The sequence below is a fragment of the Loa loa genome, assembly GCF_000183805.2.
Source record: "Loa loa unplaced genomic scaffold supercont3.162, whole genome shotgun sequence".
Lineage (NCBI taxonomy): Eukaryota > Metazoa > Nematoda > Chromadorea > Rhabditida > Onchocercidae > Loa > Loa loa.
In genome coordinates, this window is record NW_018108342.1 from 173 (window position 1) to 26,081 (window position 25,909).

The 25,909-nt window shown below is 36.3% G+C and overlaps 8 protein-coding genes across 8 annotated transcripts; 2 read left to right on the forward strand and 6 right to left on the reverse strand.

Moving 5' to 3' along the window:
- Positions 1-655: 655 nt before the first annotated feature.
- On the reverse strand, positions 656-2,862 carry LOAG_17960 (hypothetical protein; the record flags this gene model as incomplete). The annotated part of the gene is made up of 6 exons (XM_003139501.2): positions 656-755; positions 891-977; positions 1,210-1,393; positions 1,780-1,911; positions 2,347-2,511; positions 2,724-2,862. 6 exons carry the CDS (start codon positions 2,860-2,862, stop codon positions 656-658), a joined length of 807 nt encoding a protein of 268 aa, XP_003139549.2.
- Positions 2,863-3,147: 285 nt separating this feature from the next.
- LOAG_17961 (hypothetical protein) lies at positions 3,148-3,815 on the reverse strand (the record flags this gene model as incomplete). Its single annotated transcript, XM_020450628.1, has 2 exons — positions 3,148-3,342; positions 3,774-3,815. The coding sequence occupies 2 exons, from the start codon at positions 3,813-3,815 to the stop codon at positions 3,148-3,150; spliced, it is 237 nt and encodes a 78-aa protein (XP_020305665.1).
- Positions 3,816-6,793: 2,978 nt separating this feature from the next.
- On the reverse strand, positions 6,794-14,249 carry LOAG_03965 (TBL1X protein; the record flags this gene model as incomplete). The annotated part of the gene is made up of 16 exons (XM_020446466.1): positions 6,794-6,838; positions 7,054-7,164; positions 7,505-7,670; positions 7,821-7,921; positions 8,023-8,106; positions 8,429-8,602; positions 8,714-8,811; positions 8,895-8,958; positions 9,668-9,830; positions 10,369-10,445; positions 10,578-10,695; positions 11,311-11,636; positions 11,829-12,001; positions 13,197-13,308; positions 13,485-13,588; positions 14,192-14,249. The coding sequence occupies 16 exons, from the start codon at positions 14,247-14,249 to the stop codon at positions 6,794-6,796; spliced, it is 1,974 nt and encodes a 657-aa protein (XP_020303197.1).
- Positions 14,250-14,302: 53 nt separating this feature from the next.
- On the reverse strand, positions 14,303-15,425 carry LOAG_03966 (hypothetical protein; the record flags this gene model as incomplete). The annotated part of the gene is made up of 3 exons (XM_003139503.1): positions 14,303-14,544; positions 14,978-15,015; positions 15,376-15,425. 3 exons carry the CDS (start codon positions 15,423-15,425, stop codon positions 14,303-14,305), a joined length of 330 nt encoding a protein of 109 aa, XP_003139551.1.
- A 2,926-nt stretch (positions 15,426-18,351) lies between these two features.
- LOAG_03967 (hypothetical protein) lies at positions 18,352-19,104 on the forward strand (the record flags this gene model as incomplete). The annotated part of the gene is made up of 3 exons (XM_003139504.1): positions 18,352-18,485; positions 18,718-18,833; positions 18,938-19,104. The coding sequence occupies 3 exons, from the start codon at positions 18,352-18,354 to the stop codon at positions 19,102-19,104; spliced, it is 417 nt and encodes a 138-aa protein (XP_003139552.1).
- Positions 19,105-19,711: 607 nt separating this feature from the next.
- Positions 19,712-20,306, forward strand: LOAG_03968 (hypothetical protein; the record flags this gene model as incomplete). Its single annotated transcript, XM_003139505.1, has 2 exons — positions 19,712-19,955; positions 20,245-20,306. 2 exons carry the CDS (start codon positions 19,712-19,714, stop codon positions 20,304-20,306), a joined length of 306 nt encoding a protein of 101 aa, XP_003139553.1.
- Positions 20,307-20,636: 330 nt separating this feature from the next.
- Positions 20,637-21,301, reverse strand: LOAG_03969 (hypothetical protein; the record flags this gene model as incomplete). The annotated part of the gene is made up of 2 exons (XM_003139506.1): positions 20,637-21,007; positions 21,256-21,301. 2 exons carry the CDS (start codon positions 21,299-21,301, stop codon positions 20,637-20,639), a joined length of 417 nt encoding a protein of 138 aa, XP_003139554.1.
- Positions 21,302-22,533: 1,232 nt separating this feature from the next.
- LOAG_03970 (hypothetical protein) lies at positions 22,534-24,850 on the reverse strand (the record flags this gene model as incomplete). Its single annotated transcript, XM_003139507.1, has 7 exons — positions 22,534-22,680; positions 22,950-23,041; positions 23,473-23,607; positions 23,725-23,842; positions 24,029-24,139; positions 24,429-24,533; positions 24,806-24,850. 7 exons carry the CDS (start codon positions 24,848-24,850, stop codon positions 22,534-22,536), a joined length of 753 nt encoding a protein of 250 aa, XP_003139555.1.
- Positions 24,851-25,909: the final 1,059 nt, after the last annotated feature.

Genomic DNA, 25,909 nt, shown 5'->3' on the forward strand with positions numbered 1-25,909 from the left:
AGAATCCAAAGACATATCTATCCCCCTTCATGAGTGCATCACATGTACACATCATTGATGAGCTGTCTGCTATACTTTGTTAATTACAAATAACTTTTGCTTTTATATTTTTGTCATCTGTCACAACTTATTCATTGATTTAACTTCTTTTTCGTCCGTTTCGAAATAACATCGACATTTTACAGGTCATGAAGATAATTTATAAAACAAGACATTTGTTGCAAAAAAAAAAAAAAAAACTTTTAGAATAATTTATAATCAAAGCTGCTATCATACATATAACTCAGTACACAACCATGCATCTAATTGTCCGATATGTAAGGAAATTGTTGGTATTCTTTGGTTGCTTAAGCATTAATTAAACTTCTGCTAATTTCATCTCTATATTGCCACAAAAACGTTCTTTCTAGAACTTACTACGTATCTTTTCACTGGTATTTTTTCACTGATATATAACAAGTGATGTATAATCCAATCACATATATTTCACTTTGTAACGACATAATAAGTTGTATCAATTAAATCGCAGTACATAACATAGTAATGAATGAAATTTCACTGCTCAAAACATGAAGTCCATATCCGTTGTCTTCGAATATGAACAATAATGATCTTTTGCTCAAACATTAAGCACTGTTAAGGTCGGTGTTTGAACTTACTCGCCCATTGTACAAGATTTTTCCTGTCCCAACTGCCACAAATTCAAGGCACTTTCGTTATCTAGCGTTGCGAATGACGGTTTCATAGGATGCCATCTAAATTTGCATGCTTAAAGTTGATGAACATACTCTTCGGGTAATGCTTCAAACAATTAAATTCGGAATAGAAATCAATTGGCATGATTGTGATTTCTTTATCTATGTTAAAAGTATTAACTGGTGTTAACAAACTTGAGAACAATGCATCTTCTAGTGCATTTTGTAACACATGATGACTCAGGCATTTGAAATACATCGCGTAGATCACAGAGATTGATTCTGAAATTGACTTTAAATAGAATAAATAGAATAAGAAGCGAAAAAAAAAACAAATATGATTAATTTAGTCGGAAGTTGATAAGAAAAGATAGGAAAGGGGGAGAAAAAAAAACCCTTATGAATTACAGTTAAGTTTAAAAAAATTTAATTTAAAAACAATAATTGGGTAACATGAAAGACCAATATTCTCAAATTTCATTTGAACTTGACTTGACTTTCAGCGATTAATGACCTCTTTTCATCAGCAACAGCCATAAACCGTTGTGAGTTGGCAATACGAAGGCATGAAATTGGTCCTTTGGAAATCCGCTTGGTTATAATTTTCTTAGTTGATGATGTATCAAATACATGCGCTTCACCGTTTCCATCACCACGTACCAAAATTCGACCGTTGCCATCCACGTGAAAAGCACCCACTGTTTGAAATTAACAAATCATCACTTGTTTTTATGACTTAATAACACAATAAATTTATGATTTACATGAAGTTCTATCCATATTTATCATACAGACTGGTGTAAAGTTCTTTTTTGACAAAAATAAGGATTAGAGAAAACATCTTTAACTTGATCTTTGAGACCATTTCATATTACAATTCTAGTATACGGAGATTCAATAGATTAGAACGAGATCTATCTAACTTAGATATCAGTAAAAACGGTAACAACTTCAATACTTCAGCAAAGAATTTAATGAAGGCGTGGGAAATAGACAAAGGAAGTGGGAACTATGATACGATTTGCACCGCCTTATCTTCCGAAGTAGAGATAACGAAAGCATATCATAGAAACATAAAACATACCTCCAGGTTTTGTAAGTGGATCAAATATTCTGACAGCTTCAGTGACACGCGTATCCCAGATACGGATCGTTTTATCGGTTGATGAGCTGGCAAACAGACAACCACCCCATGTGCAAAGTGCTGTTACCATACCTAATGTATAAATTCGAATTTTAAAGAAATATTTTTCGATTTTACCTAAACATCCTCTTCCTATTGATTTAGTATCAACTTCATCCATCAATTCCAGAACATATTTTAATTTCTTTCACTTCTAATCTAAATTTTATTTCACAGTCCACTCAACCACAAGAGGCTATTGCATAGATTTTTTGCAGTGTTTGCATAATAGAATATCTTTAGAATATTGCAATTTAATTAAAGCCATCAAGCGAGTGAGCTATGGTTTGTAAAGTAATCATTTCCGCGACTCTTCTCCTTAATTAAATTCGTCCACAGTTAATGGTACCTGCATAATTTTCTTACTATAATTCGATGCACTGGAAATTAATTAGTCTTGGCATACTTATCTATGAAGTTCCAGCAGTGTAAATCGCTATAAATATCCTCCTAGTTGAGATAACTCACCTTTATGACCTTTCAGAACACGAAATGTAGTGCCCGAAGAGCAGTCGGTAATACAAATTTGACGACCCGTACCAGAAAATAAGATATTGGAATGATTGGCTAAATCTTCCATAAAAGTAAGTGCCCTCACCGGTTCGTTCGTCGATATACTAATCCTCCGATTTCCTAAATTTATTTTAATTCGTTTCAAGAAATCACCATTTATGACATGGAGATCTTTGTTTGTACTTTACTAATATTGATTACATGTATCCATCTGTCTTATCACTGATTTAGATTTAGAATTCCATAGCAAGACCTACTTTATTGAAAAATAGATTAATGAATATAAGTAAAAATAAACCATTTTAAAGTTAAAACTATTGGTTCAGTTAGACCTGATTTAGATAGATCTACTCGAAATGAGGACAGCTCAATTCTATTCTCATTAGAACAGGTAGCAATCAAGTCGGCCGTCGGATTGAATGCAATGTCGATGATTCTGGACCGGTGCCGTTCGCACGAATCTGATACCATCAGTTCTCCATCCCTCAATACTCAGCCGATAAAATGATTATTTCATGATGATGACTTGATCAGAATTTTAATCATCCAACAAGGAAAGCTGGAACTGACACAGTATGTTTTAATAACTCCTATTATGCGCATAAGTATCGTTGCTTCCTTCGTTTTTTAATTCCGCAAACACGAAGATATTTTTCTAATTTTGTCGAGCATCTACAACCTCCATACATCTCATAGATCAAACATTCAATTACATGTAAGGAAAGAGGTACAGACTCCGTATTACATCTCATACAGTCAAATAACGGACAAGTCAAGTAGTATATCATAACTAGTAAACATCAAAGAAATGACACACGAAATACATAAGGTTACGAGTTGACCGTTAACTTCACCGATCAAAAACGAAGAACCATCAGGACTAATATCGAAGCAGGATGCCCTCTGATTCAGACAATATTTTGTATTCTTCCACTTTTGCTTGGTTGGAGTCTGAAAATTATGCATCATTACGAGATCGAATACGCATTACGCATTTTCTGTTTTCATTTCCAAATACTTACGAAAAAAAAATTTGAAAGTCACAAATTTTCTAACAACCTGTTCAAATTTCAAAAACTCATCAATTGAAATTTATCGAAAATTTTTTATATCCTTTATAAAATATATCATTTATGACTATAGATTTTGTTACACTTTTTTTCGCTATCGAACTGTAGTACTGCTCATCTTTCTACACAGTATTTAATTATCTAACTGTTAACGCCAATTTACTGCTACAACTTCATCAAATAATGATATAAGAACTATGCCTATAATCACTTAAAATTATGATAATTTCAAAAGACCTACAACTGTTCAAGTTAAACTATGATAATTTTAAATGTATGAAAAGAATTAATTATGTAGGAAAAGGCAATTACCTGAGAGAAAAGAGTACCAACGACATTAAAATCAGTAGACATACTCTTGTCTAGCTATTATGCAGTTTATCAATGATATATTCTTTCAATTCCCGATCATCCATCTCATCTCTGAAATAAAAAAGTGAAAAGTTAATGATGTCTTTTACATAGTTCAATCCACTTTGCTTTGACATTTTATTTAGGATGAAGTAATGTGATACTACTTCAACGATCACGCTTATTAATCTCACCACTACATATTAATCCTTCCTCCCTTCCTCCCAATACTGTCCACGCTCAATATTCGATTACGCTACAGATTTTCCTTTCCACAGCATATTAAATCGATTTACACGTAAACATACACCTTTTGGAAGTATCGAAGTTTCCATCAAGTTAATTAGTGAGCTAGATAAAGGATAAATGATTGTCCGGTCAGTCAATGCTGTCTCGCAAAAACGGAAACAAGAATGAAACCAGCCAACAGGTAGCCCAGATTAAGAGGCCAAAGCCAATGAAAACTACTTTCCGTCATTTCAGATAGGAGATTTATTTTTGAACAGCGCCGCGATTAATTTGCATTTTAATGAACACAGTTCGTTTGATTTTTCTAACGAATAATTCCTAATTACAGCTCCATATATCTGCTCATATTGAGCTCTAAAATCCAAATGTACTATCATATTGGAGAAATGATAACTTTGCATTTAAAATAATTAATAAATAAAAAAGAAAAAAGATTGCAAAAAAAAGCTAATGACATATAGTAGAATATGAAGGGTAACAAGAGGAAGGTGCGGTTTTCATTATTAAGCCCGAATGAACCATTCTAAAAATGCAAGGTAAAGAAGCTAATAACACACTGATGAACAATGCACAAGTTACATTTGAATCAATGCGGAGATGACGGGAACGGTACAAGTTGCAAGAATGTATCAAGAGACGCATATTGATAAATGGATATGACTGAGAAGAGACATAACAACTATGTTCGGCACTATAAACAAATCTTTGGAAATTCAAACTACAAGACGTACATTTACATATACGGACTAATGTATGAGAAACGGTAGTTCAGTAGGACAATCCTCCGGGAAAGCCTTAAGAGAAGAGTCGAGACACGGTATTGTGGGATACTACCGTAAGTGTGGGATAGGTGTTGAATACCTTTGTATATTTGCTACAAAGTCTGTAAACTGGGAAAGGATGTACATTTCTGCTGTTGTTCCTTACCCATCCATTACGAAGTATTGTCAAGTACACTCCACTCCCCTCCACACAACCTACCCCTGCAGTCGAACAGGCGTTACGAACACAAATCAAATGAAACAGAGATTGAGCTACCTGTCATTTACTCACTTTTTCCTAGGCAAACTGCTTTAATTTGCGGCTGAGAATGGAAGTGCACAACAAACTTCTAAAACCACTTCCCCTCCCATTTAATTCCTTGCTTTCCAGGTTTCAACCTCAAAACTCCCGAAATCTCAATCCACAAACAAAATTGCTTACAATATGGTAGATGTAGGTCGGGTAAAAATGACTCATTGTACCTTAACAAGACAGAGAGGCAAGCTTATTGCAGCAGAAGTTACCGCCTTAGCGATGCTCATTCCGATTCTTTGCTTCCCCATTTGAATCATTCACACAATTCTCAAGATCCGATCTACACCACGAACAAACTATTCCATTATTCTCACAAGTTTTCTGCAAAAACTGTATGACCCAATAATCAATAACACAGTGCTCAATGAAGTTGACTCACTTCCACTCCACCCTATGTTCACATTATTCCGTCATTATATCCAATCCATTCACTGAAATTTGATTTTATTTCCTAAAAATTAAGAGCTAATTCCAACACCAAACAGCTAAATCTGCTGATCGCTTAAAAATTTTTTGGAACAGCATCTTCGATCGGATATGCAGTATCTTTATTTGGTTCAATTTCATAAGACGAAGGACGAGCTTGCAGTAGAAAAATAAGATATGAAACAACAAAAAAGTTTAAAAAAGCGCATCATGACTATGGCTCACATCAGGAATTATGGAAAATTCCCAGAAATTTCCCATTTTCCAGTACTCACTTTTCCTCGGATAAATTTCATCTTTAACCTATCTGACGAAGACGGACAGTAGTGCTACAAGAGTAAATTGAATACAAAACATGGGGATCAAAGAGTTCACGATCACTCAAAATTTGAACTTGAACCCATAAAATCATCAAAATTCAAACATTTCATCAACATTCATAGTCTGAACTATTTCTTCCTCTGTTGCCAGTTGGAAAAAATTTTTCATGATCCAACGACAACTTACCTGATAAAATGAAAGCTACAAGAGCAAAAAACAGTCAACATAGTTATGAAAATACAGCAACGATAAAAAACTGAAGCTGATTAAACAGGGAAAACCCACCGTTCGAAACAGTAAAGAAATATCGTATAAATCATCAAAACAAAACAAGCGCAAAAAAAGAACAGGACGAGGCTCAGTAATCGATATTTCAATATAAATTTGAGAAAGGAACGAAATACAGTTGAAAGGCAGACTGTTAGCAATTTACGACGTTATGGCCACGAACTGAAGCAACAGTTGGAACACGTCTGGCTTTAATTAAAATGGCAGAGTGACTGGGATAGTTAGTCGTTCTTAGACATATGTTTTCATTTCCTAGTTCCTATTCGTGACCATCTGCCTATTCACTAATAATCAAACTCATAAATAACAAAAGTAAACATTAAAATTGGAAAATTCTAAAGAGAGAGGTGTTAACAAACAAAGTAAGTTCAGCGCATATCCCCTGCTTCAACAACAGAGATGAGCTCAAATTCCAACCGAAACCTAAGGAAAATATGAGAAATAATCAAATTTAATAAATTGAATAACCTGTACAAAACTGGCAGAAATATATCTTCTCCTTTTAACAACCAAGCCCATAACACAATTTAAGAAAAACTCTCATTTCGACAAATCGTAAACTGTTCAAATAACTTAAGTAGTGATGAATTTGTGATCCCCGCTAACAACTATCAAAAAGTTCACAACAACCGATTCTTGATGTGTCGTACGTCCAATATGATTACCTAAAATGCACGACGTATAATGGATCCTGAACGGCAAACATTTACCCCTTCTTCGAAAAAGTTACGTGAATTGACAAGCGATAACATAAATCAGTTAAATTAAGTAAAAAACAACTCAGTACAGTAGATCCCAAGGAAGCTTACAAAACAAATCCCAAAAAAGACAAGCGGAGTATTAAAACGAGTGACATTGGTCTAACTGCCAAAACTCTAACCGTTCCGTCACTCGCTGATGCACCAACTTTGTCGCCCCGAAAGTTCCAACCTACTTCGAAGATTCCACCATCACTTAAACTTCCCGTATGGCTTTGAATTAATTTTCCTGACTGAAAATTTAACAGATTTAACTTCCTCAATAGAAACAGACTTTTAGCATTAGCAAAAATAGGCTTTCAGCGACGAATTAAATGTGCTTTCATTAACGATAACGAAATAAACGAAAGCTTAAAGAATGGGTAAAAGCACAGAGAATCATCTCACATTTCTTTTCCCTCCCTGGTATTAAGTTTTTCAATAACTAGTTCACTAATCGATCTAGCGGAATAACTGTAATCCTGAACAGCATAAAAAGTGACTTAGGATACTCGAAATACATCTAGATTTTTAGGGATTCTGAAGAAAATATAGGAACACAAAGTATTTCGTAATCTAAGAAAAAGTCTTAACCTGTACATCCCAAATGTAGACAGAACGATCGAATGAACCGGATGCGATATACTTTCCATCTGGCGAGAAACCAACAGAGTAAACTGGCTCCGTGTGCTTCGTCAGCGTTCGAACACACATCCCCCGTTCGATATCCCACAAACGAACTGTATGATCGAAAGATGCACTGCAATTAACAGCTTCTTCAGCATATAACTTAGATTTCAATTAAATTTTAAATGGACATAAAGGAATTTCAAAATTTAGCATTTTTACTGGAGTCCTATAACCAAAACTTTCTGAAAACTTATTCATTGCTACAAAAACAAAAGACTACCTTGCAAGTGTATAACCAACTGGCGACCAACGTATTGTGTAGATTTCCTTATCATGTGCTTTTAAATTGTGTACCACATTTTCGTAATTCATTGACCATACCTGGGATAAAATTTGAATTGAAGCATACCTTCCCAAATAGAGAGGTAGTTATTTCTACAGCTTTGTTGCATGAAAACTTTTTTCAGACGAAAAACACTTACCTTCAATGTCATGTCGTCGGAGCACGAAGCCAAAAGCCGTGAATATACGTCGTACTTTACCGCATTCACTTCATTTGTATGACCCTAAAATGTATTTGATTTGATCTAATTTCTTCTAAACTGGAAAACAGGAATCTCGGTAGAAAAATTATATTTTGGGTATCCTAAATCACATTTCAGGAGCGGAAGTTTTCTTTAGCATAACAAAATTGATAATGAAATCTATTGAGTAAAATTTAAAATCTCCACCAACTCGGCAGTGAATTACCAGACGATACAATACTAGCGAAAATGAAGGATTAACTAAATTCAAGACAAAAATGCAATCTGAAGAGGATAACAGCACCCACATTTCCTCCATAGTACAATACCTAATAATCTAATGAATTTAGAGAAATAAGATTACCTGGAATGTTTTCAACGGCTTCTCGCAACCTAATTTGCACACATGGATGCACATATCCGTACTACAGGATGCAAATGTATCATCTGACATCCAATCAACATCCAGTGCCGAACTGCTATGAAATTGAAACACTTGCACTTGTATACCTTTAAGTGGATCCCAAACAATGGTTGTCTGAAATTTCTGCTAAAGAAATTTTCCATAAAGATAATTAACTAATCAAATAAATTTCAAAACTTATTAATGGAACTTATATATGTGAAAATAAAGACAAAAATTATATACCTTATCAACTCCGGCACTAAGAATCTTATCGCCTTTTTGGTTCCACTTCAGTGCAAAAATTGGACCTTTATGAGCTCCTAGCGTATAACGCAGTCTTCCTAAAATAAGAGATAAATATGAATTCCTTTATTCATCAAAATGACAATAAACACAATGAAATGACAGTGGATATATAACCTACCATCAGTAGCCCAAACGCGCGCATAACCATCATAGCATCCAGTTGCAAGTAAATCACCAGTACACTGAAAAATGATGAAGTATATCAGAACATATGAATCGTGAAAAAACTGAAATCATTCTTATTGACGATATAAATGTGATATCTGAATTTAGGAATCTATCGGTGACAGAAACTTTCCAAAAAATATTCTGCCAGGGTTCGATTCTTAAGGAAAAGTCGGAAGAGTGTTCCCTAAGGACCTTAATGTTTTAGTGTTCCTTTAGGAATAACAAAACAATAGTTTTTTTCCGTCAACTTCCTGAAGCCAAAAATAAAATTTGTGAAACCAGAGACAGCATTTCCAATTAACATAAATTACACGAATACAACATCCAACTATAACTTTAAATTAAAATTAGAGTTGGGTGCTGTCTTTCTTTCAACTAAGGATAATTTTGAAATATTAGCATATCCAAATGACCAGAAGTAGCAGAATAGCACTTGGGTGCATGCTGGTAAAAGACAGATACTGCCTCTAGAACTCAAATCTGCAACGCTTGGTATCATGGAAACTACGCAAAAAAGTTCTTTTATTCCAAAACATATCAAGTCACAAGTCAGTTCAACTAAACACGTTCTAACCCAATCAAGGCTTGTTTCGTGCCATGTCAGGAAATGATTAATGCTACTCAAACAATGGCACAGACGACAAATGCACAGGCGGACAAATACGAACTTCACAGAATGCAACATTCGGAAAAAATCCACCAAGAAAAGAAATGTTAACGAACATTCCAATCAAGAGAAGTAACGTCCTTATTTGTAGGAGGGTTTTTGTCATCTTTTTGCATACAATGTTTGAGCACTATTGAATTATCATGGATAGCTTGGCATGACGTTGTTGCTAGCTCTGAACCATGTACATTCCATATACGTGCCGTACTATCACCGGACCTACAATGTTAAAGTTTACACCAGCCAGTACGGTGTAAAATGATATCTGTACTATGTTACTCCGCACTCAAATGAATCTCAGTACCCAATTAAAGTTTTGAATGCCGATCATGCTTTATTAATAAGAAAAATGGATGGTATTTCGGCCAAAAAATAACATATCTAGCATCATAAATTTAGTTCTTACTAATTGCACAAAACGTCCGTTTTACTTGGCATCATTTTTATTGTGATTAAGATCTTTACTATTCAACCAAAACAATAAGAGCGTTTTGCGCTTCTTAACCCAAGATTCTCGGCACAACTGGGACAAAATACCCGCCCTAACATAGCACGGCTGTCCACTCGTTTTTTTGTAGCCATCTCTTAAATAGATTCGATTAAGTCAGCTGGTCTTGAAACCTAAAAGGTCTTGAAACGACAGTCTTCTCGAAAGATGAGTGAATGTCGGGGAGGAAACGAGTATGACACTGCCTACATTTACACATTTGGTTCCTATTGGACTAAACGCTTAAATCTGAAGAATTTCAAAGTTTACCCAGAAGCTATGAGATCATTTTTTGGATTCCACGTACAAATGAATACCTCGCTATCGTGTCCCTTCAGATACCGTACCTTAAATAAACAAATCCTGAAAAGATAAAACTTGGAGAGGGATAGTACAACAGTTCACTAAATCTTTTGCTCTGCAACGTCTTTTTTGTTTCCTCTTCTAAAAGCAGCCATTGCGAGCATTTATTTAATCACCTTATCCCTGCTAATTTCATACGGTCGATTTTCTAGCTGCGCAGTTGAAAGAATACCATTACCATTGTTCACGCGTGATTTTAAACCATCAATCTCCATCGGTGTTCCATTGAAGTCGCTGCAAATTTTGCATCATCGTTATCGTTTGGATTCAGAAAAAAATCCTACCGCAATAAAACGCACGACTAGTTCAAGTCTTGCAATTACACAAGGAAAAGGATCGAAAAGCTTAATCATTCTCTTACTTAAAATTTTATGCTAAAAAAAATTATAAGACTTCGGTTGAACCCACTCCTGTTTTATGATCACCACAAGATCATATAATCGGATAAGTGTATTTAAAAAATTTACACAGACGTGATTCGATAAAAGCAAGCGTAAGAGACCTATTCTTAACAGAAACATATGGTTCCTGGAAGTGATTTTTTTGGCGATCTATTCCTGTAAGAAGATACTTAAATCTTCGAGTTAGACACTACAACAGTTGATGACTTCTCAAAAGTATATTCGACCCCAAAAAAAATCACTTTAGTACCCACATCAAGTTGTAGTTGTGCCTGGTCAAGCCGGTTGAGCTTTCCATTACAAAGAAATGACACAAGTGCAATCAGTTAAAAAAGAATACAGTAACTTTACTTGATCACGTGCACCCGAACCAAGAATTTAGGTGCCAACAATTACAACTAATTCATAAGTTCTTCAAAATAACACAAGACTGTTTAAAAAAACATACCCGTTGTTTGCCTGGGCAGCACGAAATTCAGCAGCTGCAACTTTAGCCTTGCCCATCAATCCATTTTGTGACCGATCTCGCGACTCCCTTTCCCGTTCCAGAAAAAACTGCTTCCCGTGATGCGGAAAGGTCACCGTCGACTGTCCGGTAATACTAGCCGTGGAAGGATGAAACTGCTGGTGATTGTTGGGTAATAACCCTGACGTACTGGTCGTAGGTACTCCCATAACACTTGAATTTGAACCGCTACCATTACCACCGCTTACACCGGAAGGTTGGCCAATGCTACCGAAAGGTAACATTGTTGTCGACGTTGAAGGGACGACCTGAAACCGATTAAGCGCAACTGCATGCCATTCTCTTGTTCTAGCTTCCAATTCCCATGATCTTCGTCCCATGTTAGAAGCTTACTTGCGTACAGTTTATCCCAAGTCCAAAAAAAAGACGGTAATCAATCCATTGTAGTCCACCGTAGCAATTTTGAACAAAATAAATCCCATAAATCGCAAATTGTAAACCTTTAACTCTTTCGTCTTTGAAATCGAATAGTTTTGCTTTTCACCATGAGCTTCACGCATTTCTCGATCTCTCAATTGTTGTTGCTGCCTATCATCCCTAACGGCTGAATTCAACATTCCCATCTTATCCTGTTGCTTCTCCTTGATTTTATTACTCGGCACTTCATTTAGAACTAAAAATATGCGAACGCGTAGCACAAAGAACGTGAGAACATTACTGATTCCCAGCGCCACTTCGTAAATAAAGTTTTTTTTTTTTTTGCCGCAAGTTCATCCAACATAAGTAATTATCGCCAACTACTTATCCAGCATAGAATATTCCATTTTTCGTACAACGTCACCAAAATCCATCTAGTGTTACCTGTCACGAAAACATATCTAAGAGAACCGATAAAGACGCCGGAGATTCATATCGCAGTTCTAATTTCATAAGATTAAAACCCTCAGCTGTGAGTAGTATAGTAAACAGAATACCTTAAATTTTCTCTTTATGATGCCTTTCTCTACAGACTTCTATGTCAAATTTATTAGCAACTTTTGGGAGTGAATATTCCGGTAACTATTTGTTCTGGTAACCATAACTATTTGCACAGAATAATCGTCTCATGATTTACTTTCTGTTCCAGGCACTTCTCCTTTGAATGATATTTGTAGCTCCTCATCTCCATTACAAATAGTGATACTTGCTGCTTTATTTAAGCTAACGTTATTACATTTAGCCACAACAATTAACACTGGAAACACACCAAGTTTTCATACAATCTGTGTTTCTACAATTTTTATATGAGCTAATCTCGTAACTTAGTTGCTTTTAATGTGATAACCACTGAAGGACATAAAAAAACCCTAGTTGATCAGAGAATTTAGGAAGTGCTAAATCAATTTCATTCTTTGTTTCGCAACACCGTACCACTGCCAGTACTAGGAATACTTATTAAACTATTGAAATGTATAGATGTTGAGTCAGATCAACCAATGCATTTCTGCGGTAGAATAGCACTGACATCTTGAATCGTTAGCTTTTCGACAATAAAATCATAAATCCTTATTCTCTCTAGAGTTTTAACTAAGATTCTAACATCTTCCTTTTTGCAGAAAGCACTTTTGCAACCGGGACATGACTCGCTTTTAAATAGGGATTAAGTGATGAACCAAATCACAAATTAATCCCTTTATAAACATTTCACAGTTTTGGAGTGTTCAGCAAAAAATCTTTCCTGAGGAGGAATGAGTTTTTCATTATATGGACAGTTTTTTTTACGACGAAATTTACTCTTCCGGATGTTCCAATACAGTATTTTACTGAACACTTCAAAAAACAACTCTTCGATAAAATAGTGCCTTAAATATTCGAAGTGAAATAATTACCTGCTTCAAGCAGGGACAAATTTTCTACCATCGTTTTTTCAGTTCGTGGCTCACCGGCGGCACTCGTGCTTGCCACAGCACATGCTTCAGCCTCCGTGTAATAAATACCCTTCTGCAGTGTTCAGAATTTGGTCTTTAACAGAAAAACAAAATATACATGAAAATTACTGTTGCCAAAATTCATAATGTGGATCCCCAATGCATAACTTATCTTACGAGTCTCCTTCGACAAACATTTGAGAAACAAAATTTAATGATGGACGCAAATCTAAAATAACAAAAGGAAACCTGTATAATATTAATTAATGCACCCATGGGCACATCGTTACCCGCAGCTCCGGACTCGAGAACACGCGATTCATTGGCAAATGTGTAAGCCGTATGCACAAAACCTGCATTTAGAAAATTATACCGCTACAAAAATTTTATTCACAATTGCTACTCCTTGATAATTTAGTAAAATGAAATCTTTTCTAAACACATTAATATTTAGAATACAAAGATGTTTGAAGAGAAACTCACGATTAGGTTTCAAAAATCGGGAAGTTTTTAAAAGGATTATTAAAGATTATGAAATAAAGAATCTGAGAACATCTGTGAAATTGTTAGGTATCCTGATGATACTTAAACTCAGCTAAATACCCAAAGCTATAACTACTTAATCTACGGTTTGTAACAAACAAGAATCGACATCCTACTACCAAGATAACGCGTGAATATTTAACGGTATACGCACAATCACAGACTGATAATCGCTACCAATATTGTAGATTGCACAACATTTTTGTCCCGTGTTTTAGACACCATCAATCCACTCATTTTTTACAGACTGTATATTATTATCATTCATTATTTAACGCTTCGCAATCTCCTAACGGATAGGAATATAATCCTAAGAGCTCATTTCGATAAAATCAATCCAAACTAACTACTGTTTACCGAGGGGCTTGACTCATTGAAGTTTTATGATTGACAAAAGACAAACACAAACGAACCCGACTCATGTAGATATCTGTAGATGATAAAATTGACGTCGTCACTAGTAAATGTCATCTCCCAACAGTGACACCGGTCGTAGTAACCTCAGAAATTGAAACAAATTAAAATCAGCAAAATAGGGTAACGATACGCCAAGAAAAGACAACCCCGGGAAGATTGTCGTGCACGGATGGTGCATGCCAGCGTGCACCACAAGGAATGCCTAGGATTGCAGCAGCACAGCAACAGCCAGCAATAACCAACGACAATTTACGGGTAAAATACGGTTTTACCAAGGGAAGATGTCTTTTGTGCAGCAACAATTGCTTAGCTCGTCTGTCGCTACGATTCACCTTGTTTATGCAAATTCCTGAAATCTTTTTCCGAAATTTGATAAAACATGAGTTTCAGAAATTTAGATAGGTAAATCGCGATGCATACATTAATGAAAACATAATATTCACCAGTGGATGAGGGGAACCAGCTCAATGAATATAAAATCTGATTTAGTTCAGGAGGTGTAAATTAGGTCACTAGAAATGCTGATCTAAAACCTAACCGGAGTGTTCTGTGCAAAGGCATACTACCAATAACTACATAACCTAAATCACGAGAATTGAAGAAAAAACATTGTATTACAAAGGATAACAATACAATCACCAGCGATAATCACACTAGATCGCAATTGTAAGGACATCATATTTCTTATCAGTTCAATGACTACATAACAACCTAAATACTCGCTAAATCAAAAAAACATTCGTTTGAAAAATATTAAACAGATACATCATTTGTGGTGATACCATCAAACAAAGCAGCGGACCCTCGAACATACCCAACACTGAAATTCACATTGTGAAGGAATATAATGTCGTGGGCTACATCAATCCTACCCAAACATTTATCAATGCCCTCATTTTATAACATCATCCCTTCAGCAATGTTCTCGCGAACTAAGCTAAAACAAATTTGCTGTCACAGTATTTAATTGAAATTCAAAGTTCCCCTCCTTCAGGAAATTTAACCTTTTCCCAATTCCTGAAATAATTACAATTGTGGAACAGTAACAGCTAACAATTTTCCCTTCACAAAAAAGAAAAGTTGGAAACTACCCCTCCACTATTTGTTCAAAACGACCTTGAAACGAATAAAAAAATTAATGACGATGAAAAATGTTCCATCCACTTCGTCTCCCACAAACTGCTTTCGTGACACTTGCCAGCTGTCACCCTGTTCCCTCTTCTTCATCATTTCCCAAGCAAGAATGCCATTTGTCCTATTCTTTAAAAATAATTTGTTCCAAACATCGGAAAATCTAAGACTACTTTTATATAACTAAAATCTTACCACCATATATGCAACTCCAAATCTCCGGCGACCAGCCCAGTTTTATCTGGACATCACAGTAGACCACGCGGGTTTCTTTCTTATTAGATGTATACTATAAATGTGAATGATCTCATCATGGAAAGTTCTAGGTCGCAAGACTTTCATTACATGAGAAGAGATTCAGTCTAATACTAGATTCCTCGCCAACTACTGGTTGAATATGCTGGCTATAAAGTCAGTAAAAATTTAAAAACACTCATTTTCGAAAATTACAAAACACACGTCCCTAAAATCCGAGAATTATTGAGTCCCAGTTTCCAGACGATTTAGAAATTTATATTCTCCATAAAACTGATTGAACCTTTCAGGTGCTGTAATGATTATGAATAATTTTCCACTTCAAAATAAACTTCGATAATTTTCCTGCAATGAAACACCATTATCGCGGTTTAAGGAATATAGGTTTCAGGGAAAAGTGCTAGTAAATCTACGGGAAGATAAAAAATGGGCATAGATCAAAGCTAATGCAATAAAAACACCTTTCAATAATCGTTTACAAGGTTACGCAAAAAAGAATTCCAGATGCGGGATTTCGTGGCAGTAGTTAGACTTAGTCCAATGGTACCAGATAATGACAACAGTGATACCATCCACTGAAATTTCCTTTTGCAAAATACAATAAAACAGACTTAGGCTATCCTAATTCTATTACAGCCTTTACGCAAAAGCCAGTTAAATGATGCAGTCATCATTAGGCTTATTTTTAATTTTCGACTTCACGTGTCGCAAAATTTACCAGGAATAAACGAAGAAATTTGTTTTTATCGAGGAAATTCAGTCGAGAAAATCCAATGAAGATGAAGGAATGATAACCTCTCCACGAATTTGAGTGTCATATGCAGACGAATAACAGTATGCAACTGTTAGCTAACTTTTCGAATGCACTATACCCGAGAGAAAAGACGAGAGGAGACAGTTCGAAATCCTTTCAATTCATGATTTATGAGAATAAGATGTGACGGCCCCTCATTTCCAATTCTTGCAACAGCGCAGGAATAGTAATAGTAGTTGCAGTGAGAGCAACGGATGATGACTGAGGAGAGAGGAGAGGATCATGTAGAGGAGAGTAAGAGAGGAGCCCCTTTTTCTGGCAATCGTGTAGCGAAAGTTTAAAATTAATGACAAATGCCGGCGACGGCAATACCCGCAGATACATGGACTTCACTTACGTCACTTTTATTTATTTCACTTATCACTTTCTGTTTGATCACTATGAGTGCTCATATTGGATCGATAGTTCAATACTTTGATTAACATGCAACAACAAACGTAAAGCTGTTTCAAGGCCGTGAACTGGATTTGTTTCATTCGTAATATACAATTTAAAATAAAACCATAATTGCTGCAAACGTTCACGTCTGTCAGAGCTCACATCTATATTTTTATATGCACTCCGACGCAGGGATGAGTCACTGACTTCTTTGCCCACATCAACACTGAGCCAAGCAGACGAGGTGAAGAACAAATTACGTGATGTCTTGTCTAATTTTTAAGATGCTTCTTAGGATCCTCAGTGTCAGTTCTTCAATTTCAAGTGGATTTTCAGTAGACACTTCAAGCAATATTATTTGAAAGGACTAGTGCGTTTCTAGTCATAAAACGTGAACTTCCCAATACTCTGCCGTTTTTATATCCTTCTACCACAAAACTAAGAGTCCTAGTACTTTACTGGTTAAAGTTCTAATTTCCTTTGCAAGTAAATTAAAACGCTTCAAAGGAACTGTAAAGTTAAAGTAAGGACAATGTGAAGGGTAACGTTCGACCGGACGGAATCGTTACAGCTTTCACATGATTTGCGATAGTGCACTGGAAAACACAATGGTCGAGATACCACTGCTATCAATTGGTACACTTGATTGTACAATTACACGAACTCTCTGTAACTAAAATTTTACGCAAATGTCGAACAATTCTAGTAGTGAGGTGCCTTGGTATTACACACAGTGAACCAATAAAATGAAATTACCAACCAGGGAACAAATGACGAATGCTTGAGATAACCAGCTAAATGAACTATTACATCCAATCAAACTTCTATGTATTTGGGTCGCTGACAATTGACAAACACCATTAACTTTTATAAATAAAATAATGAAGAGAAAGTTTCATTCAACCCTCAGTTTCAATCCCCGATCAGCAGACTGTCATAAGACATCCGAAAAACTGATGCTCATTGCCAACATGCACAGCATGTGACCCAGGTCAAAATAGATCTTATCCAGAAATGCTTTAATTTATCTGAATTTCTCATGTCTGATCTTCCAGGGTCACTTAAAGTATCACCCTTTAATAAGATAAACGGAAAAGTTGAACAGGTAAGTGACGGTCTACGCCTGATGGTGAGAATACGGCATTTGACTACTTTTAACAGAATGAAATACTAAGGCAGTATCTGACCTAAGCGGCTTCATTGCCAAGGTTTTAGGACGAAGACTTCGGCTCTCTAGCCATCCTGAAAGTTGTGAAATAACTTGCGATCTGCTCACTCAAATCAAGGAATCAGACCAAGAACAGAACACTGCTAGATACATGCAGACACGAACACACCCACACTGCAAGCAAAGGTCAGGCAAGAAAGAAGGCATGCCTACTGAAAGCCTTGTCTTTCTCGTCATGGAACTCGAAGTTTTGAAAAAAGCAAGCAGCCTTATAGTATGATTTGCCAACACCCACGCGTCACCTTATCACCAAATAATTAACTGGTCTTAAGCGCTTATTTCATCATTATTATCAAAGGATCGCATAACACTCCAATCAAACGTTCCGTGGAAAACTGTAAGCAGTAATGATGACGATGTGCACAGTGCATCCACTACATCTTCCCGTTGCACCACCTCTGCACTCTTCACATGAGGGTAAAGCACGCGGGCAATCAGTGATCAAAAATATGCAAGACGATGCACTACACTACTTGATTGCAGAGTGTTTTGCTCATATTTCTCCAAGCTACTTTATTAATTCTCCACAAAACATGCACATACCTTGCTCCCACCTTACTTGTTTCTGTACACGCAACCTTTACTCCTACTTCACGTGCACGTATTTATGCGACAACTTCCGCTGCATACACTTATTACCACGTCGGATGGATCTCAGCCCACTTTTCTCTGGAAATGTTGCATTATTGCAGCTTTTCCATTTTAACTGCTTCTAGGAATGAGTCATCTGTTGCCAACATTCCACCTAGCCACTCTGTACATCTTACATTCATGCTGAATGCACGAGTGCAAGATGTGTCGTGCATTCAGCATGAATGCACGGATACAAGATGTGCATGCATGAAATTCGTTGAAAATTTTATTAGAAATGCGTGGCGCAGAAATATCTGCCACGCGCATCAGAAAGAACGATTCCTCTGCTCGTCTGACATCCAGCTAATCAACCAGCAAATAGCAATATTAATGAGAAAGATAGAGAGTGCAGGACAGGGGGACAAAGAGAAAATAATGCAATTCGTGGGGACCGTATAGTAATATCTCAACGGGTGAAAATGATGTTGGCGTCGGTGGAAACAATGCAGGGACGGGGACCATATCATTAGCAAAATGGATGGCAGACTTGCTTTGAGACAAAAATGATGAGGAGTCTGAAAGTTACGGATACATATGTATGTGAAAGCAGAGACAGACAAGACATAGAGAAGAACGTAGGTGAGGTATATGGGGGGGAAGTGTTCGAATTTTGAGAGGGGAGAGTCTTTTGTCGTACTTTCCATGGATAAAATTGAAGAACGGCAACGAGGAAAAGAACCAACCTTTCGTTCGATATCAGATCACGTGATGGTATGAGTTCAAACGGTTAAAGGAGAAATGATTAGTCATTGGTAATCTCCAGTGATGTCCCCTATCAAAGGGAAAATGAGCATATTTCATGTAATTCTACCGATGTACTTTTTCCCCCAAATTTATTTAGGATATTAAATGCCTGACAAGTCTAGACCAAATAAGGCAAAGCTCTAGACCAGATTTCATGGACTCTTTGTCAGGGAATAAGTGAGAAAACCACTATTAGATTAGCCCCAACTGGTCACTACTGGTAAACACTTTTGGCTTGGTGTTAACAAATAAAGCTACTCCATCCTAAAGAAATACTTCCAAAAATTTCCCTTTGAAAGTTTTTTAAAACAGTACATACACTCCTCATGAAAAATGCTCACAAAGAAACGACCCCATCTTGACAGTGACACTTCTCGGGCTTGGCCATTGGTAAATCTGCTGAAAGGGCAAAGAAGCTTGGCTAACAAATATATAAAAACATTCAATGTAGAAAAACTGTCCAATGCTCGTCCAATAAGTGCTAATTATAACAATCATGAAGAGAGAGTATTTAGACAGATAAACAGGCAGACAGACAGACGGACAAGTCCTACCCCATCAATACGTCATACCAAACGTACGCATCTTTATCCTATATGACACACACTCCTTACTCTAACCTAATCAATATGTTTTTTCGTATGTTATGTGTCCAACAGGGACTGTTTCATAAATTCAACAAATATGCTATTCATTTATAATGAATGTAATCATTTAAATATAATGAATATAATCATTTTGAATATAATGAATATAATCATTTTTTTTTTTATAATCATTTATAATGAACCAATCATCCTATTAAGTATGTCCATATGTGTCAATACACGTGTGTGCACGCACGTGTCCCTGCCTGTCATTTTTAGGGCTCGCATATTGCACATGGTCGTCTTCAACACAACAGCATCTAATCGATCGTTCATATTAAACACCCCTCCATTCTATATTCTCTGCCCGTCTGCTCGTCTGTTTCCTCCTCCGAGATCTGTAATCGTATGTGTGTGTATGTGTATGTGAATGTGTATACGCATATATATGTCTATATTTGTGTGTGTGTGTGTGTGTGCTGTGGGTGTGTATATATGTGTGTGTGTATATATATATGCGTGTGTATATATGTGTGTGTATGTACAGGTGTGTGTGTGTGTGTGTACGTGTCTGTCTGTGTTGTGTGCGTCTTCCCTTAGGAAACTTGAAAAGTTGGCAGTAGTCTTAGTCTTACGCATGTAAACTGTTGAATGAGCGGGAGGAAAGGCCTTCACTTCGGAGCGGCCACATAGTCCCTCGAATAGCCCTCAAATAACTGGGCTTGTAGTGCAAGGCCTATAATGACCGAGATGTGCTCTCTGCTTGGGTCAAAACATAGATTAGATTGTATGTGTGAGCAGGAACTGTCAAGGTCACTCAAAGCTTTGGTGTTTATGTCATTAGCTACAGTCAATATTTTCCGCCATGATGGAATTTTTGGAATTGAAGAGAAATTTTGAAAAGAAATAGAAGAATAAAGAGAAAGAGCTCGTTCTGTTGTAAATGAACGACGTAAGAGAGACAGTAGTAGATGGATTGTAAGTTTAAACATTTCATGCTGTCTTCTTGAAGGCTGATGCCTTCTCCACAATGAAGTGGTTCCTACAATGCTTCTTTAGATTTCAATTGATGTAGCTAGTAATCGATAGATGTTCGAGAACCGCACTGCTTTCTAGTTTCCTGGTACGGTACAACTCTTTCTACACCAGTATCACAATTCACCGAAGTATATTTTTGTACGAATTAACGAATTTTTTTGAAATTACTACCAAGAATATAACACGACGTATTTCCACGCCCTCTGACCCATCATGCATATTTTTAAAACATCCTGGAAGTCCTGCACATACCTTCATGGAGTATCGTAATGAAAAGCCTCCTGTCTTTATCCACCATGTTCCACTTAAAGCGTATTCATTTTTCCGTATGAATCTGACTGTGTTCGGTTGGGATTTTGAAAGCGGTTGTTCGAAGCTTTCCGCAAAATAGCTAGATCATTCCGTAGCGCTTACCCGGAAGTACTTTTCATTTCAGACTTTAAAAGGATCTTCATCGATAATCCTCTTTCTGGTTCTCTTGCCCCCTTCCCTGCCATCATAAATCCTTAATTGTTGGGGTATTTGTTTTATGTAGAGGTTGGTCCCCCTCGGGTCGATAGGAAAAGCCCGGATTTCTCCTCCTGCTTATCCTCAGCACTTTCTTCACAACAACACTTTACAATTTCTGGTAGCTGCAAAGTGAAATATTGCCTTTCTGCGGATCAATACACGGAAATGACACCCGCCTTGAGTTTGGTTTAGTTGGCAAGAGTAAAAATCTTGGAAGGCGACTGTCACATTTTAAAGCGGGAATAAAAGAGAAATGTACCATTGCAGTCGTTTCGGAAATTTGTCGAATGAGCATTCTTAAAGCAGATTTGAATTTTCGTGTCACTCTCGTCAAGGAAGCTGCATCTTACTCTTTTCTAAATAAAGGAGCCTTCTCAGTCTATCTTAGTCCTTTCCAGCTACTGTCGTTAAACGATTTATCCAGACAGTATCTATTTACCTTGTTGGAAACGCACGTACATTCAATCCGCCAGCTGTTCATCAAAATCATTTGTATGTATGCTTTCTGCTTTCAGACAACCTCGCATCCCTCTCGGATGAACGGGGCGGGCACTCCTAATTCCATTTTTCTTTCCGTTAGATATGCCACTTGCTATAAGCGTATTGATTTTGAGGGATCGTATCATTTGTTGAAATGTTTCTATTCTTTGTTTTGTACTATCTTTTCTGCTTTGTCATTAATGCTTACCAATACATAAATGTGCCTTTCAGTCCATCACCTCAATATCTTTATGCTGTGAATTTAAGCAGAGAAGGGAATGTATTGAATCAGCAGTTCGAGTTTCGTTTTCATTTTATTGAAAATTGTGTTTAGTGGACGGGGAATCATAAAACCTCCCTCCTCTCAGCCAATCATAGTCTTGTACATTATCGAGGGAATCACTATGAGCGCCACATTTGCTGCTTGAAATCCATTGTCATGTCAATTCCCTTTTCTCGCATTACTTTATCAATGAAAGATCTTGAAAGAAAGAGAAGGCTGTTTTATCTTTCAGAGGATTTGTTAAAAAGTCGAGAAGTCTATTTTGGTGGGGAAGAAAGGGCACAGAAACTGCCTTCTATAACTGATGTGATCGGAGATGGCGGAAATCCTTCCCTTCCCATTATATTGGGCACTCTCACTGGAACGGCAATGACGACGACAACGATCTGAGTAGTAAAATATTCCTATAAATTATATACACACAACGATAGAGAAGAGAACTGTGGTGTAATAAAGGGTCGACGACCTTTTCTTCTCTTTAACTCGACTATTCAATCTTTTTTTTCGGGAAAGTGAGGGACCACGCCACATAACTGTAACTTTCGCGTGATTTTATTTTCAAAGTATCCTTTTTCAGGTTTTACAAAACTTCGGGAATTTCAAACTCTTTCATAAAATACCTAAAACCCGGAGATAATTGATAGCTTTTTTATCAGTTCTTCAGTGATCGAACTCCCTGCCTAGAGTTGATAAGCGATGAGAAAATTCCATGGTTTGATACGTACTCTCCTTTTGCGCTTCGTTGCATAACATTTCCGGCCATCCCTATTATTAGAGCCAATCAGCCTATTAATAGGCATTGTGCGATATCTACACAATGCTTTTTCTTTTGCGGTAAGAAGCAGTTCATGAAACAACCTGTTTATGTTCCCTCTTTGTTATTCTGGTTGTTAGTAATATGTTCACGAAATCATTATAGTTTTGAAGATTCGAACTACTTCCATGTTCATTTGAATAGATTTTGCTGTTTAGAGTACCGCGTTCCTTTTTTATTTGTTCAATCCATCTGCATTACGGGCTTTATATCTCGTTGGTAATGATGTGCCGAGTCCTGTTCTTTTTGCTAATTACTCTTTGTCACAGATGTTGTCAGTATCACTACCGCAGTATCAGTAGTAATTTTTCCTTTATCCTGATTATTTCTTCACGCAGATCTTTATGTCACATGTGGTCAGTATTTATTCAAGAATCATAACCCACTTTCTGCAGTGGACAATAATTTAGTGGTGACCCATCCTCGTTAATAAGATCGGATATGAGAGTGAATTGAAGGAGGGAACGTGCGGAAGGGTCGGCGAATAACTTCATAATAGGATGAATTTTTGTGACATCTAGAAAAAAAAAAGACTATCAAATTAAAATGACGAGAAAATGATTGTCAAATCGAATATTAGGCTGCCAAGGGACTTGAAAGAAATTCCGCATGTTGGGAATATGACATCTCTTACTCTTCTTAATATTACTTTCCAGTATCTTAGAGAAATTTGATAATCTTCCGTCAAAGGATTGGCAAAGCATGAGAAAGCGAGAGAGTCTTCTGTATTCATCCGCATTGGTCTTCGGATTCTGAAGGCATATTTATTTGTTATTAAAATTTAAAGGCTGGAAGGTTAAAATAAATTCCAAAAATTCATCTCGTTGATGATATCGAGGAGTGAGAAAGTAAAATGAAAGGTAAAAGCCTACAACAAGATAATGAAAGGATATCTTTTTTAACATATGTATTAATATGCAAGTGAAGGAGTACCTGACCGAGTAAGCAATGGAAATGAATAGATTATGAAAGATAGCCCACTGTAGTGGACGGTTTGGGGGTTTTGGATTTTCGTGCTCGTAGAAAAGTGATACTGTGTTGTCGTAGACCTAGAATTAAGAATGTCTCTTGTGTCACCATGCTCATAATTAACACTCAGTGTTACAATACTGCAAGGAGCATATGCTAGGTTTTTATTAGTTTCCAAATGAGATTTCACCGACAACGAGCACGAAAAAATCTTAATTCATTTTCAATGTAAATTTTGTCGAATTAGACAGATTCGAATGATGAATAACAACAGTAACAGCGGTATTGTAATCAACTTGAGAGTGAAACAAAAAAGGATGAAAATCAAACAGAACGTTCCCAGATTCATCTTCAATGTAATAGTTTTACTTTTTCAGACGTTATTCTGCCTGCTTTTTCCAATCTAGCAAGAACTGCCTGGGATAGGTGATCCGGAAATTGAGCATATTCCCAGTCTTCCCTTCCTGACCCATCCTAAAAATGTTTTCGTCTTAATGCCAGAGGATTGAATTTTGTTGGGAATTTGATTCTGTTACTAGTATTATCAAAGCATCAGCTGATATATAACAAATAGTATTTCGTATCGAATATCAGCTTCAAAACCAATAACGAATTTCAAATTCTGTTTTGGATTCCTAAGTAGACTTATGCGGAATATTTTATTCCCGAAATAATATTTTGTTTCCATCCCAATCCTTTCCCTTGCTTATTATAAGTCAGTGTTCCACTATTGCAATACAATTTACCATTGAGAAGCAGTGCGTTGACATTGCTTCTTTCACATGTTCCATTCCCTTCACTCAAAAATTTTTGTTGAATTCAGAAGGTTAGAAAAAAGCTATTTTTCCTAGCATTTGATTTAAGGATTCCTCATTTTTTAATGGATGATCTAACGTGACTTTTTCGTTGAAGATTTGAAGATTTTTCTAGAATTTGATTCTACACAGAGTTTTTTAATCACAATTACGAAGTATGGAGGATAGCATGGTGTGCTTGAATTTAACAATTGGTATACTTCAACAAAATGTAAGGAAAAATTAGCACATTTATTCAACAATGTTCCTATTTTAATATATACAAGAGCTATTAGCATGTCTACTAGAAATTCGAGTTTGACAAAATCTCTGTTTTGCTTAATTTAGTTTTGGGATTTGCATATAATGTCGAAGAATGAAGTAAAATCTGTATGGAAGCGTGAAAAAAATATTAATATATTAAAAAATATCAAAAAAGTACATCCAGAGGTGTCACCACATATCAATTCCTTGCCGAAACGATATCAATTCTTTGCCGAATGATTACCCCTTCCCGTCCATCAGATTTTTCGTTCAGAGTCACATTGCCGAAGCAGATCAGAATTTTATATTTACCTAGAATGCCAGTCGTGGTCAGTTATTGTTTTCGTTAAAGAGTAACAAATTCCAAAGATTAAATCTAAATGAAAAACATGTTTGGGAATCTTCAAGTGCTTCCAAACTTTGTTAGGGAAATTGATTCGATTTTTGAAACAGACTGCCTTAGATGGCTGACGATAGAAACCGTTCACTCATATTATGTCTTATTAATCATTAAATCACGAAAGAGAGATGGCAGAGTTCAATGTATCAACTCTAAAAAAAAAAAAAGTAAAGATTTACTTGAAATAGCAATTGTAAACCATTGATAAGGAGAAGCGATTTGCATAGCATCTGGCTTGAAACGTTAGCCTATTAGCTGAAATGAAATAAATTCATGTGGCGGCGTATTTCACTTGAAGCTAGCAACGTACCGCTTCGCAAAATTAAACTCTTACACAAAATTTTGCAAATTTTGAGAAATTTCAAAATTTTTGGAAAAAAAAAGCAAAATTT